The 13,987-nt window shown below is 56.0% G+C and overlaps 1 protein-coding gene across 2 annotated transcripts in view; it reads left to right on the forward strand.

Annotated features, from left to right (window-relative positions):
• The first annotated feature begins 8,566 nt into the window (after positions 1 to 8,566).
• Positions 8,567 to 13,987, forward strand: part of ADGRA2 (adhesion G protein-coupled receptor A2) — a 45,539-nt gene continuing 40,118 nt past the window's right edge. Inside the window, exon 1 of one of the 2 annotated variants that reach the window (XM_055295952.2) lies at positions 8,567 to 9,239. In XM_055295952.2, coding sequence (XP_055151927.2) covers positions 8,974 to 9,239 — 266 coding nt within the window. In that variant the 5' untranslated portion in view covers positions 8,567 to 8,973. The remainder of the gene's footprint in view (positions 9,240 to 13,987) is intronic. The other variant, XM_055295953.2, reaches the window with a different exon arrangement.

The raw sequence follows: 13,987 nt of genomic DNA on the forward strand, positions 1-13,987 counted from the left end.
TCAAAGCAGAAACTGTCCAACTCCACCGCCTCTGGGGAGCAGGACTGGGAGGGCCCGCGGCCTTTTCATCACAAGCTCTTCCAGGCTAGTCCACGTTTTAGCCACATGTGTGTGTTGCTTCGATAAAAATGAGTTTCTTAAACAGTGGTGAGAGCTGGAGGCAGGCACACTTTTGAGGTTGGCCTCAACCTCAGGCTCCCCGCCACAGGCCCAGCAGAGGGGGCTCCCACCCCTCACTCGCACCAGCCCCCACCTGGCCCAGTGCCCTGGGGATGACCCCAAACTCTCCAAGCTGCCCGGGGTGTTCCCTACCCCTCCTCCTGCCTGGAAGAACGCCTGCAACTTTCTCCACCAGCCGGCTCTGCGCTCCTCTCTGGTTCCCTTCCATGGCGGTTCAGGCCTCCTGCAGGGTATGGGGGTGCAGACGGGTCAGCAGAGCAGAGATCCGCACCTGCCGACACTCACCCACAACAGGGCACCGCAGCAGGGGGCATGAGCAGGGTCATCGGGGAGCAGCAGCCATCGGGGAGCCCAGGCTCACCCCAGCTCCTCCATCAAGTGACCCCATTCCATCACAGAAAGAAGCGAGACCAAATGAAGCCCCCACCCAACACATGTGCACGCATGCACGCACACATGCACACACCCTCTCTCCCCACCCCAACACGTGCACGCATGCACACACACATGCACACATCCTCTCTGAGTGCCAACGTCCTCATCTGTGAAAGGCAATAGCCACATATGGCATGGTGTGAGGGTTAAACCAGACACCACACGTGATGGGCCTTACGGCCTCTCCCTCATCCTCTATATTTTCTTTTCTACAACGTGAAAGCCACACATCCACACACCTGTGCAAAAATGCTGGCCTCGTAACCCCTACTCGCCCCTCTGTCGCCCCCTCTCCCCACCCCACCCCCCATGCTCGCACACACCCTTCTCTTGGCCAGAGCCGCCTCCATCCTTCTGAGACCTGAATGTCTAACCCCATGGGGCTCAGGGAAAGGGGTGCTGGCCTGCGGCGGGTACTCATCATCTTGGCTGCCTCTGGGGAAAAATGGCTGGTGATGGAGCAGCCCCTTGCATGGGCCTGGAACAGGTTATAGACCATGCCCCCAGGAGCCCCGAAACCAGATGGGAAGCCAGGCCTGCATGGGCATGGCTCCCTCAATTCCCCGAAAGGACCCTCCCTATTGTGGCCTGGTAAGGCTGCAGATGAGAAAGCCTCCTGAGTCCTTATCCATCCATAAGACCCTGGGCAAGAGAGAGCCACACTTTCCCCTGAGCTCCGAGGAGCCTGGGAGCTACCAGGGGAGGAACAGGAGGAGGAAGGGAGGGTGAAGGCCGGGCCTGTAGCCCTCAGCGGCTCTCTCCCTCCTTCTCCCCTGTACTCCCTCCAGCAAGGCAGATCTTGCCTCTGTCTAAGGTGCCAACTTCTTCCCTGCCCAGAGTTTGGGAAGGCTCCCTGCTGCTCTCTTTGCCCGGCTAACGCCTGTTGATCCTTCAGGTCAGCTTAGCCATTACATCCTCAGAGAGGCCTTTCCTGATCCTCATAGAAACAAGGCTTCTGCCCCGATCCTCTAATGCCCCCTTTCCCTTCACAGCACTGACACAATGTCGAATTATAGTCACATGTGTCCGTGTTTGCTCAGTAACTGCCTCTCAGGGCCAGGCGCAGTGGCTCATGCCTGTAATGCCAACACTCTGGGAGGCCGAGGTGGGAGCATTGCTTGAGGCCAGGAGTTTAAGACCAGCCTGGGCAACATAGCAAGACCCCATTTCCACACACAAAATTTGTTTAATTAACCGGGTGTGGTGGAGTGTGCTTATACTCCAAGCTACTTAGGAGGCTGAGGCAAGAGGATCACTTGAGCCCAGGAGTTTGAGGTAACAGTGAGTCATGATCACACCACTGCACTCTAGCCTGTGAGACAGAACAAGACCCTGTCTCTAAAAAAAAATAATAAAGTAGCTGCCTCTCCTGGACTGTCAACTCCACAAGGTCAGTGACTGTGTCTTTCTTGTTTACCATGAAATCCATAGCACCTAGCAGAGCGACAAGTCAAACTCTTTGATTTCCTCCCGAAATCTTACCCTTCCCGAGTCTTCTCCAGCTTAGGAAATGGTCATTCTATTCTTCTCATGGCTCATGCCAAACACCCAAGAGGACGTTCTTGACCAATGCTTCTGACACCCCTCTTCCCAGTGTTGGAAAATCCTGTGGGACTCCACCTGCAGGCTACATCGGGATCCAGCCCCTTTTCACCTCCTTCCCCATCCCCTTTGTCCAAGAGCCCTCCACTGGCCTGTGGGCCTGGCCTCCTCACTGTCTCCTGTTCCCCCACTGGTCCCATCACTCTTGATCCTTCACAGAGACAGCACAGAGGCCATTTATTTATGTATTTATTTGAGACGGACTCTTGCTCTGCCGCCCAGGCTGGAATGCAACAGCACAATCTCCGCTCACCGCAACCTCCGCCTTCTGGGTTCATGCGGTTCTCCTGCTTCAGCCCCTTAGCCACTGTGGTCATCGTGCAGGAAGTAGTCCTCATCAGCAGGACTGCGAGAAGATTTCACTTAAAGGATAAATTGGACTTTAATAGAGACAGAGATTATGACCCTTTCCTGCAGGAATGCCTGAATTAGGCTGAGGTACCTTGTATGTGGTGGAATCAGATCACCAAAGAGAAGCCTTCACAGGCCTAAATATTTATATGCATAGCATCCAACAGTTCCGATTCATTCCTTCATGAGTTTTTCTCCCTCATGAACACCCAGCAAGGTGTTCATGCTGCTCCAATAGGACCAGCAGCTCAGCTGTCCCCACAGGGCGGTGCAAGACAGGAACAGAGCTCAGAGGAAGCCCCAGAGAGCCATCTTGTGAGGGAGGTGGGGGCAGGGGGTCACCTTGTCATTCTGAGCTAATGGAACCCTGGAGAAATGCCACGTTTGCATTCTCGAGCCAATTATGGGCCATTGTCTCAACCACTGCTGACCTGAGTCTGATTGTTAAAATCTGAAAAACAACAAGGCACAGAAGGAAATTATTAAACCTTAGCATTAAACGGTAAGGCCAGGCATAGTCTAGGCTCACGCCTGCAATCCCAGCACTTTGGGAGGCCGAGGTGGAAGGATTGCTGGAGCCCAGGAGTTCAGGGCTGATGTGACCTATGGTCACAGCACAGCACTCCAGCCTGAGTGACAGAGCAAGATCCTGTCTCAAAAAAAAAAAAAAAAAAAAAAAAGGTGAACAGCCTGGGTGGGGCCCTCTGACACACCACAGAAGAGAAGAGGGCCTGGTGCTGGGAGCTTGTTAGCTGTTGTCACCCCCAGCACCTCTGCATGCTTACAGTCTGTATATTCTTCTTTTTTATTTGTTTGTGTTTTTTTGAGACAGAGTTTCACTCTTGTTGCCCAGGCTGGAGTGTAATGGCACGATCTCAGCTCCACCTCCTGGGCTCAAGCGATTCTCCTGCCTCAGCCTTCCAAGTAGCTGCGATTACAGGCACGCACCACCACACCCATTAATTTTTTTTTTTTTTTTTTTTTTTTTTTGAGATGGAGTCTTGCTCTGTCGCCAGGCTAGAGTGCTGTGGTGCAATCTCGGCTCACTGCAACCTCCAACTCCCTGGTTCAAGGGATTCTCCTGCCTCCACCTCCCAAGTAGCTAGGATTACAGGCACGTGCCACCACGCCCAGGTAATTTTTGTATTTTTAGTAGAGATGGGGGGTTTCACCATGTTGGCCAGGATGGTCTCGATCTCCTGACCTCGTGATCCGCCCACCTTGGCCTCCCAAAGTGCTGGGATTACAGGCATGAGCCACCATGCCCGGCAGTCTGTGTATATTCTTTATCTACCCATTACTTTCTCCTAGCTTAGTAGTGAAGTTCCTTCAGGAAGTTTCTCCATTCCCAGACTCTATTAGGGAAAAAGCCAAGTGTGTCTTGGTTCTACTACCAGCTATGGGTTAAGAGTGGACATCTCTAAAGGTTTCGCTCAGAGAAGGCCAGAGAATCAAAGTTAAAAAAAAAAAACCACAAGGGGTGCCAGGCGTGGTGGCTCACGCCTGTAATCCCAGCACTGTGGGAGGCTGAGGTGGGTGGATCACCTGAGGTCAGGAGTTGGAGACCAGCCTAGCCAACGAGGTGAAACCCCGTCTCTACTAAAGATACAAAAAATTAGCCATGCATGGTGGCGTGCACCTATAATCCCAGCTACTCGGAAGGCTGGGGCAGGAGAATGCTTGAACCCGGGAGGTGGAGGTTGCAGTGAGCCGAGATCATGCCATTGCATTCCAGCCTGGGTAACAGAGCAAGACTCCATCAAAAAAAAAAAAGGGGGGAAGTGAAACTCTTGGGAGATGACAGAGTACAGCAGTTAAAAATCTGGTCTCTAGGCCAGGCACCATGGCTCATGCTTATGATCCCAGTACTTAGGGGGGCCTGAGGCAGGAGGATCACTTGAGGCTGGGAGTTTGAGACCAGCCTGGGCAACATAGCGAGACCCCATCTCTCTACAAAAAATTTAAAAATTAGTCGGGCGTGGTGGCACATGCCTATGGTCCCAGTTACTCAGAAGGCTAAGGTGGGAGGATTACTTGAGCCTGGGAGTTCAAGGCTGCAGTGAGCTATGCTTGTACCATTGCATTCCAGCCTGGGCAACAGAGAGAGACCCTGTCTCAAAAAATTTTTCGACTTTGGTTCCAGGAGTCCATATCTTGGTTCCGTTACTTACTAGCTATATATTCTTGGGTGAGGTATTCTTTGGGTTCCCTATCTGTTAAAAAAAAATTGCCCTAACCGCTAGGCACAGTGGCTCACCCCTGTGATCCCAACACTTTGGGAGGCTGAGGTGGGCGGATCACTTGAGGTCAGGAGTTCGAGACCAGCCTGGCCAACATGGTGAACCCCGTCTTTACTAAAAATACAAAAAAAAATTAGCTGGACATGGTGGTGGGCAGCTAGTTGGGAGGCTGAGGCAGGAAAATTGAACCTTGAACCCAGGAGGTGGAGGTTCCAGTGAGCCAAGACCATGCCATTGCACTCCAGCCCAGGCAACAAGAGCGAAAATCTGACTCAAAAAAAAAAAAAAAAAAAAAGGTCCTCACTCTGTTGTGACAACTAAATGAGCTAATTCTTTTTTTTTGAGATGGAGTCTCACTCTGTCCCCCAGGCTGGAGTGCAGTGGTGCAATCTCGACTCACTGCAGTCTCCGCCTCCCAGGTTCAAGCGATTCTCCTGCCTCAGCTTCCCAAGTAGCTGGGATTACAGGCGCCCGCCACCACGCCCGGCTAATTTTTGTATTTTTAGTAGAGACAAGATTTTGCCCTGTTGGCCAGGCTGGTCTCGAACTCCTGGCCTCAGGTGATCTGCCCGCCTCAGCCTCCCAAAGTGCTGGGATTACAGGCATGAGTCACCGTGCCTGGCTAAATCAGCTAATTCTTATGAAATGTACTCAACAAGCGCTTGGCACATAATAAGCACTCAGTGGATGTCCACGTTCCTTATGTGCCTCCCACGGTAGCGCCAATCTGCTCAGTCTCAGAGAGATCAGCTAGCAGCTAGCTCCCGGCAAACTTCTTTCGAGAGGGAGATGGCAGATATGAGCCCCTAGACTCTTAGGGGAATAAGGTCTCATAGAGTCCGGTAGATTACATTCTTGCCCAAATTAAACGGACTCTTTCGGAAAGTCCCCTCTCCCTTGCTCTGGTCGGAATTAATTCAGCCTTGTCTCTGTGATCACCACTGAAGAACTTATCACCTCCCATCAAGGTGTGTTTAATTGGTCAGGCTCCCTAGCAGATTTTTTGAGGTCTGGAACTAAATTCGAGTCATTCTCCTATCTCAAACAAACCTCAAAACAAAAAGATTTTGATGTGGGCAATTCATTCACTCCTCCCTGCACTTCTGAGGAGAGGTCTGCAGGAAGCTTCCCAGGGGAAAGGCTCCCTCTGGCTCGAGAAGAAAGCACTTAAAAAGGAACCATGGCTGGGCACAGTATACTAGAAATAAGAACAAAAAAGGATTAAAACATGCTCATGGCAGGTCGCGGTGGCTCACTCCTGTAATCCCAGCACTTTGGGAGGCCAAGCCAGGAGGATTGCTGGAGTCCAGGAGTTTGAGACCAGCCTGGGCAACATGGCGAGACCCCCATCTCTACAAAACATTAAAAAAAATTAGCCGCGTGCAATAACATACCTGTAGTTCCAGCTACTTGGGAGGTGGAGGTGGGAGGATTGAACCCAGGAGATCGAGGCTGCAGTGTTCCTGCCACTGCACTCCAGCCTGGGTGATAGAGCCAGACCTTGTCTCACACGTACACAAAAAAAAGCAATCAGAAAGTAAGTTCCTACCCTTGGACTCTAGTCTCAGTGACTCAGTTTCTTCATCCATACTTGCAAAGTAAGAAAGTAACCTTCACTTCATCACCTCCCTGGGTGGGTAAGAAGTCAAATGTGGTGACCCTCAGGACAGGCCAGTGTTTTGTAAATGTCTCCATCAGACATTTCATTCCTAGTGGTGGGGAAGCCTCACCTCATTAAATGGCCTTTGGCCTCTGTTCAGCCTCCAGGAGTGGGTGTTCCAGTAGAATTCCTCTTTAGACTTTGAGTGTCTTCATTTAGCCAAAGGAAATCACAAAAAAGCTATATGACCCAGGCCAGAGATCTCAGAGTCTTCCTTGCCTGTGAACAGGAGGGCTGCACAGCCCTGCCTATGGGCTGTGGCACTGCTGTCAGCTCTTTCCTGAGGAATGCAGCCTGGGCCACCGCCTGCGAGGGTTCCTGCTGGGGGAGTCCATTCCCCTTCTCCCTTCCTCCATTTGCAGTCACTATTTATTTATCTTCGGAAGTTCAAGGAACCAGAGAGCCTGCAACTGGGGGAGATCTGTGGAGCCAGGGAGGGAAAGTGAAGAGGCCAACGTCTAGGCCCCTGCCTGCCACCAATGCCAACGGGCAAGAGAGAAAAACCACTTCCCTGCATAGTCAGGGTAGTCTTGGCTGACAGGCACAGGGGCCCTGGAAAAGGCACCACCGCACACCAGCAGGGCTAAGCTCACTGAAGAAGGTGGCGCTCACCTTGGGGACCGCTTGGGTCATAGACTGAAGGAGGGGGAACGGGAGTCCTGCCCCATCCTGGCAGCTCTATTAAGCAATAAAAAGGTGAGCCTCTGTGGGGAAACAGAGGAAGCAGACCCCTGGGCTGCACTTCTTACTGCCTGTCCCCAGCCCTGGTTCTGGTGTACTGCAGGCCGTTTTTTTTTTTTTAATTAATTAATTTATTTATTGAGACGGAGTCTCACTTTGTCACCAGGCTGCAGTGCAGTGGCACGATCTCAGCTCACTGCAACCTCCACCTCCTGGGTTCAAGCAATTCTCGTGCCTCAGCCTCCCAAGTAGCTGGGATTACAGGCGCCCACCACCACGCCCGGATAATTTTTGTATATTTAGTACAGACAGGGTTTCATCATGTTGGCCAGGTGGATCTCAAACTCCTCACCTCAAGTGATCCGCCTGCCTCGGCCTCGAAAAGTGCTGGGATTACAGGTGTCAGCCACCGTGTCCGGCCTGCAGGCAGCTTTATACCCACCACTAGTTGTCAAGGTCACCCCTGCCACTACCAGTCCTCTGCCTTTGGAAACCAGGTGCCCCTCCGCCCCACCACACTCTCTTATTCTAATGCCACTGTTTACTGGGCATCTAATGCCACTCTATAAACTGGGCAGCAGGCAGAGCCCCATTTCAACCCCAGAGATCTGCTACCCCAGCAAGCTAGGGAGTGTGTCCAAGGTCAGACAGTAATAAGAGGCAGAGCCGAGTCTGGGATAGGGGTCTCCAGACTCACTGTGCAGTGCTCTTTCCACACCCTGCTGCAAAGCCCTGCTCCACCTCATCTACTTTTCCCTTGTCCCACTCACTGTCCCCGAAACACACACACACACACACGCACGTACGCACGCACACACACACAGCGTTGTGGAAAATGTAGGAGGCCCAGTCTAGCCTTGTCTGCCTTGGCCTTTGACCTCTCCTTGGCCGAATGACATGCACCGCCCGCTGAGCGAGGTCACCGCAGCGGCGGAGGGTCTGCTGCCTCCTCATCTCGGCTGCCATCCTCCTGCTGCTGCCTCCACCGGAGCTGGAGGGAAAGTGAGAGCCGACTTCCAGACTGATCATCGTGTCAGGGGCCAAAGGAAACCTCAGAGCCTTCCACCAAGTTCAATCCAAAACAGGGCGCCCCAGACGTCTCTGTCCAAGCCCGCGGGTCCAGGAGGGCCCCAGCAGCCTGGGGGTGCAAGCTGCACCAGCACGTGCGAGGGAAATTTTGTGGAAGGCGGTGGTGGTCGGCTCAGAGGTCTGAGATAGGTTGCGGAAAGGAAGGGTCCTGGCCCGGGGCGCGGGGACAAGCGGGAGAGGAGTGTTGGTGCAGGGCGGGCGCGGGGACCAGGGTCCTCAAGCCAGCTGGCCCGCCCCCACTCGGCAGAGGGCCTCGGCCTGGCCTCGCGTCGGGCGGCGCTAGGGCCCCGCGGAAGGCCCGGGCGGGCGGGGACCGGCGGCGGGAGCGGCGCGGCGCGGAGCAGCCTCCATCCATGGCACGGAGCAGCGGCGGCGGCGGCAGCAGGAGCCCAGTGCGATCCGCTAGGTCCCAGCCCAGCGCCCAGCAAGCAGGCGACGCGGAGGGGCCGGGCCTCCAGTGGCCCGAGGGCCGAGCGCTGAGACTCCGGCCGCGCAGCCGGGGGTTGCCCGCGCTGCGCTGACAGCCGCGCCCGCGTCCTCCCCGCCGGGGCGCTCGCCGGACATGCCCCCGGGGCGCGGCGGCGGGGACCCCGGGGCTCGCCTCCGCCCAGGGCCCCCCTCCACGCCCTCGGGCGCCCCGTGCCCCTGCTGAGCACTCCTCCCGCACGCCTGGGTCCCTCCCGCCGGCGCGCAGCCGGGCCCCAGCGCTGTGGGTCCCCGCGGGGCGATGGGTTGATGGGCGCCGGGGGACGCAGGATGCGGGGGGCGCCCGCGCGCCTGCTGTTGCCGCTGCTGCCGTGGCTCCTGCTGCTCCTGGCGCCCGAGGCTCGGGGCGCGCCCGGCTGCCCGCTACCCATCCGCAGCTGCAAGTGCTCGGGGGAGCGGCCCAAGGGGCTGAGCGGCGGCGTCCCTGGCCCGGCTCGCCGGAGGGTGGTGTGCGGCGGCGGGGACCTCCCGGAGCCTCCCGAGCCCGGCCTGCTGCCTAACGGCACTGTTACCCTGTGAGTACCCTACCAGGCCAGTTCCGCCCGAGCCGGGACTGGGGACGAAGGGAGGCGAGACGGGAGGGGTTGGGAGCAGGGGGAAGGGGGCTATCCCCCCACTTCAGAGAGTCCTGGACAGGCCTGAGTTCAGGCGCCCAGAGGGGAATATTGGAGGAGCAGGGGAGAGACTGGGGCTCCAGGAGTGTGGAGGTGGGAAGGAGCTGCGGGGGACAGGCGCACCCCAGAGAAAGGCACCGCAGGCGCCCACTCACCTGCACAGGTGAAGTGGAGCGCACGCCTGCAGGGAACCCACGCCCCGGATTTCCAGCCTGGACTAGGGTTGCGGACTTTGGGGACCTGAGAAGGGTGAGAGCGGGGAATACTCAGGAAAGATCGACGCCCGTGGCCAGGAGGGGGCTGTGGTCCTAACCACTACGGACGCGTCCCGGACTGGGCTGGAGGAGTCTCCGGATTTACCTGGCTGCCCTTGTCCCTTCAACTGGGGTCATCCCATCCATGCACCCTGGCCTGCCAGCGCCGCTTCCAGCCGGTCTCCTTAAGGCAAGGGGAGGCTGGGCTCGGAAAAGTCGGCCCTTGGAATGCGGGTGCTTCTGGGCTGCAGGAGACCCTGGCGTCCCCATCCCTCTAGAGGCCCCTCTCCCGCGGCGCCGTTCGTGCAGTGAGCTCAGTACTGGGTCCCGCGTCCTTGCCTCTCCTTTGCCTCCCCTGGAAGTAACTCGAGCTTTGGCTGTTTCTTGATTGACTTTGCGCAAAGATTGCGAAGAAAGAAACGCGGCTGGGGAAGCGGGGTTCCCTCACCGCAGCCCACCCGGGCCTCCTTCGGCGACTTCCCTTAGTCAGGGCCTCAGTACGCCTTTGCTTTGCTGGCAGCGAGCGCGGCAGCACCGCAACCCGACCCCAAGCCTCCTGCAAGGGGGTCGCAAGTCCCAGCAGCCGCGCGAGCATTGGCGACCCCTCCCCACCGCAGAGATTTCCTGCGCCGACCACGTGCTCGCAGCTCCACGCATGCCGTGGACTTGAGGGTTGGGCCCCCGCGGCCGCCGCTTCCTTTCCTGTCCCAAATCCAGCCTAAGAGCCTCTTCCCTTTCCCTGTCCTCCTGACCCCAGTGGCAACCGTTTCTCCACTGCCCCTTGCCCGGAGTCCGGGCTGGCCCAGTCTTTTCGATTGTGTCCAGAACAATACAGTAACGCCTCTGGTTGGGTGAGTTCAGAGGCTGCCCGCTTCCTGACAGGACACAACTGGTCGGCCTCTGACGCTGGCCGCCCGGCCTGCATTTTCCCCTGCCCGGGTGTGTGTGTGCATGTGTGTGCCTTAGGGGTGGAGGCGGTGTGTCTGCTCGCTGCCGCCTCTCTGCTGCTCAGGGTAAGGCCGTGGCCAGGGAAGGCACCTGTGGCTGTTCAGGGCAGCGCTCTCTGACTGTCCGCTGGGGTTTGAGGGTCCAGGCAGGCCTGGGCATTCCCCAGCTCACTTAGTTCTGGAGGAGAAAAATGCTTGCTCTGCGGAATAGTCGGTAGCGTCTGCGTAAGTCCCAGCTGCATAAGAATTCAGAGCTGAGGCTGGGTGCGGTCTCACGCCTGTAATCCCAGCACTTTCAGAGGCAGAGGCGGGTGGATCATGAGGTCAGGAGTCCGAGACCAGCCTGACCAACATGGTGAAACCCCATCTCTACTAAAAATACAAAAATTAGCCGGGCGTGGTAGCGCGCGCCTGTAATCCCAGCTACTCAGGAGGCCGGAGACTGAGGCAGGAGAATCGCTTGAACCCGGGAGGCGGAGGTTGCAGTGAGCCGAGATCACGCCATTGCACTCCAGCCTGGGCGACAGAGCAAGATTCCGTAAAAAAAAAAAAAAAAAAAAAAAGCAGAGCTGAGAGTTGTGCGTGCATGTGTGCACGCTCTTGTGTCTGCTCATGCACATATGTGGGATGTGTGTTCTCTGTGTGTCTCTGTGTCAGGGTTAGGGGATCCTAACATATCAAAGGCAGAAGGAAGTGGGGGAGGCCGTGGATAGAAAGGCAGTTTTGCAATACATCTTAGAATGATCAGACCATGGTTAATTCCTATCCACGCCACTCCACGGAGAGAGCTGGGCCAGCTCTTGGTAAGAATACATTAGAACCGGATGGCAGCAAAGGTGACCCCTAGCTCACCCTCCAATCCCAAATCCTCCCAGGCCACTGACCCATCAGGCTTAGAACAGGATACCCTTTAAGGAGCAGGAGCAGCCCCCCGAGCCTGGCTCTGATGTCCCCACAGGGACACAAACAGGGCAGGCCAGGGACGCCCCGGAGAGCCCACCGGTCCTTCAGCCTGGAGGGTAATGGAATCCCCAGCCACAGACTTACTGCTTAGCTCTCCCACCAGACTTCGCATAATCCTCATCCTCATGGCACCCCCCAATCCCCACCAGCTGGCTTCGAAAAGAAAAAGAACCCAGGCTCTCCTTCAGCAGAAGCGGGGCAAAGGTTCCCTCCTCTGAGGCACAGTCCCTCCAGCACCCCCACACCCACCCCAGGATGCATCTTGAGGGAGGGAGCAGGAGAAAGTCTGTGTAGGGGCTGAAAGGGGACGATCTGTCTCCTCCCCATCGGGAAGGGTTACAGCCAACAGCCCTCTAACAACAACAAAAACCCCAGGTTAACAAGAGAAAAGCATAACTCATGTATTACTGTTACGCACACACGTGTGCACGGGAGTCAATAAGACTGAAATGCTCTCTCCACAGAGGAGAGATGTATGGACTGGGAGGTGGGAGGTGGCTGGCAGGTGATGGGACTCCGGAGAAGGTGAGCTGCACAGAAGCAAAAGGTGGTTTCATTATGCGGATTTATGCGGATCACACCTCTCAGGTGATCTCTCAGTGCTCTCCGAGTAGATGAGAAGTCTGGGTGCAGTGACGATTCCCAGACTCTTCTCCCGCTCTGTCTTGGTTATTTGCTGAGATCTCTAGGGAGGAGGTTTTTAGACCATTGCCTTTATTTCGGGGAGAAGTTTTCTCCATCAGATAAGGGAATTCCAGGGAGAGTGCCCCATCCCTGCGCTGGGGGAACAGGGGACAAGATAAGTTAGGAGGATCTTGGTTCTGAGCTCCAAGTTTTGAGGCCCCTAAAGTCTCTCAGTGTGTCAAAGTGTCTGGTCTTTGGGGTGTTGCTCTCTGAGACCCTGCATCTGGGAAGGAGGGGGCTGCCGCTTCTTTTGCCTAGCAGCAAAACCAGAGGACAAGAGCTGAGAGCCGCCCCACGCAAACGGCCAGACTCATTTCCAAATTCCCCCTTCATGCTTTATTTATTTTTTTTCCTGCCACGAACATTTTCCTTTTCACCTTTTAGCTTGTCACCTGGTGCAAATAAAACTGGAGCCATTCATTTTTGTGTTTTGGCTTTATCCTCCCTCCCCATCTCCCCCACATTCCTGTGGAAGACCTTCTTTTTTCCTCCAAGATGGGGCCCCAGGGCACTCAGGATTGATCCTTGGGGAGTCTGAGTGCTGGGGGCTGTTCAGGCATGAAGGTGGGGTCCCTGTCTGCGGAGAGCCTCCTCCTGCACTCTGAGAAAGCCTTCCTGCAGTCAGAGGCGACCCCGTTCACAGTCCCGTTTACCGCATGGAAAGCCCTCCTGCCACCTCCACCCATTATCTCAACTCTGCCTTCTGTTTTTGCATCCCCCCGTCTCCCCCATCCTTTGCATTTTTTTCTCTAGTGGATTTTCATTCGCAGTTTTCCAGGAAAGCTGAGCTCTTGGCTTCCTTCCTGATCCCTCTGTCCCACCCCACCCCCCAGGCTCCCAGCCCAGTCTGCAGGGCAGCTGTGGGCACCCGTGCTTCTGAACAGAGAGAGCAGGAGCCTTTGTGGGCCTCCCCCAGGGAAAAGGTCCCATGGGGGGTGGCTTATGACCGGGAGAACCTGGGTGTGGGAGGAAGGTACAGACCACTGTGAGCCCCACTATTACTCGAGAGCAGCTGAGGGCTGAGGTTCTCAGCTCTGGGAGTGAGTGAGGGGGAAGGGGGCTGAGGATAAGGAATTCCAGGAAAGGACTGTTTGTAGATAACTCCAGAAAGAAATCTATGAAGACCTCCTAGGACATCTGAGCAGGCACTCCGAGGATACCAGCCAGTGTCATAAATTCCCAGACAGCCTGGGCTCCAAAGGATCTTAGCGATAAGGAAGTCCAGTTTCACATCTTACAGCTGAGCAAACTGAGGCCAGGAGAAGAAGGGTGCCTTGCCAACAGTCACACAGCCGGCTGGGGCTGGCGCCGGGATGGGCATTGCATTCCTGCCAGGTGAGGGCCTCGCTGCTCACCTGGCTGAACTTGGGACCCATTAGACACAAAAGACGCTTTAAAAAACCCAGTTCCTTCCCAGCAGGATCTGAGCCCTCTTGACCTGGGAACATTCCAGGCTGGGCAAGGAGAGGTCACTTTGAATTTCCCCAGAACAGGCAAACCCTCAACCTGCTCGGCCTCCCATTCAGGAAAGCGGGGGTGCCCACCACGCAGGCTGCCCACCTAGGGGAGAAGAGGCTGTCTGCCGCAGGTGTGCCCAGTACAGGCTGGGTTCTTCTGCTGGGAGTTCAGTGGTCTTGGTGAGGGAATTTGAGGAAGATGGGCCTCAGGGAAGTTGTTCTTGAGCACAGATCTCCCTCTGGACCTCCAGCTGCTGGCTGGGACTCACTTCAGGGCCCCTCGTTACAGCCACCAGGATCCAGTTAGGGGAATTTGGGCAAAGTGTGCCAAGCATCGTGCACAT

Source organism: Symphalangus syndactylus, chromosome 10 (genome assembly GCF_028878055.3).
Source record: "Symphalangus syndactylus isolate Jambi chromosome 10, NHGRI_mSymSyn1-v2.1_pri, whole genome shotgun sequence".
Classification (NCBI taxonomy): Eukaryota; Metazoa; Chordata; class Mammalia; order Primates; family Hylobatidae; genus Symphalangus; species Symphalangus syndactylus.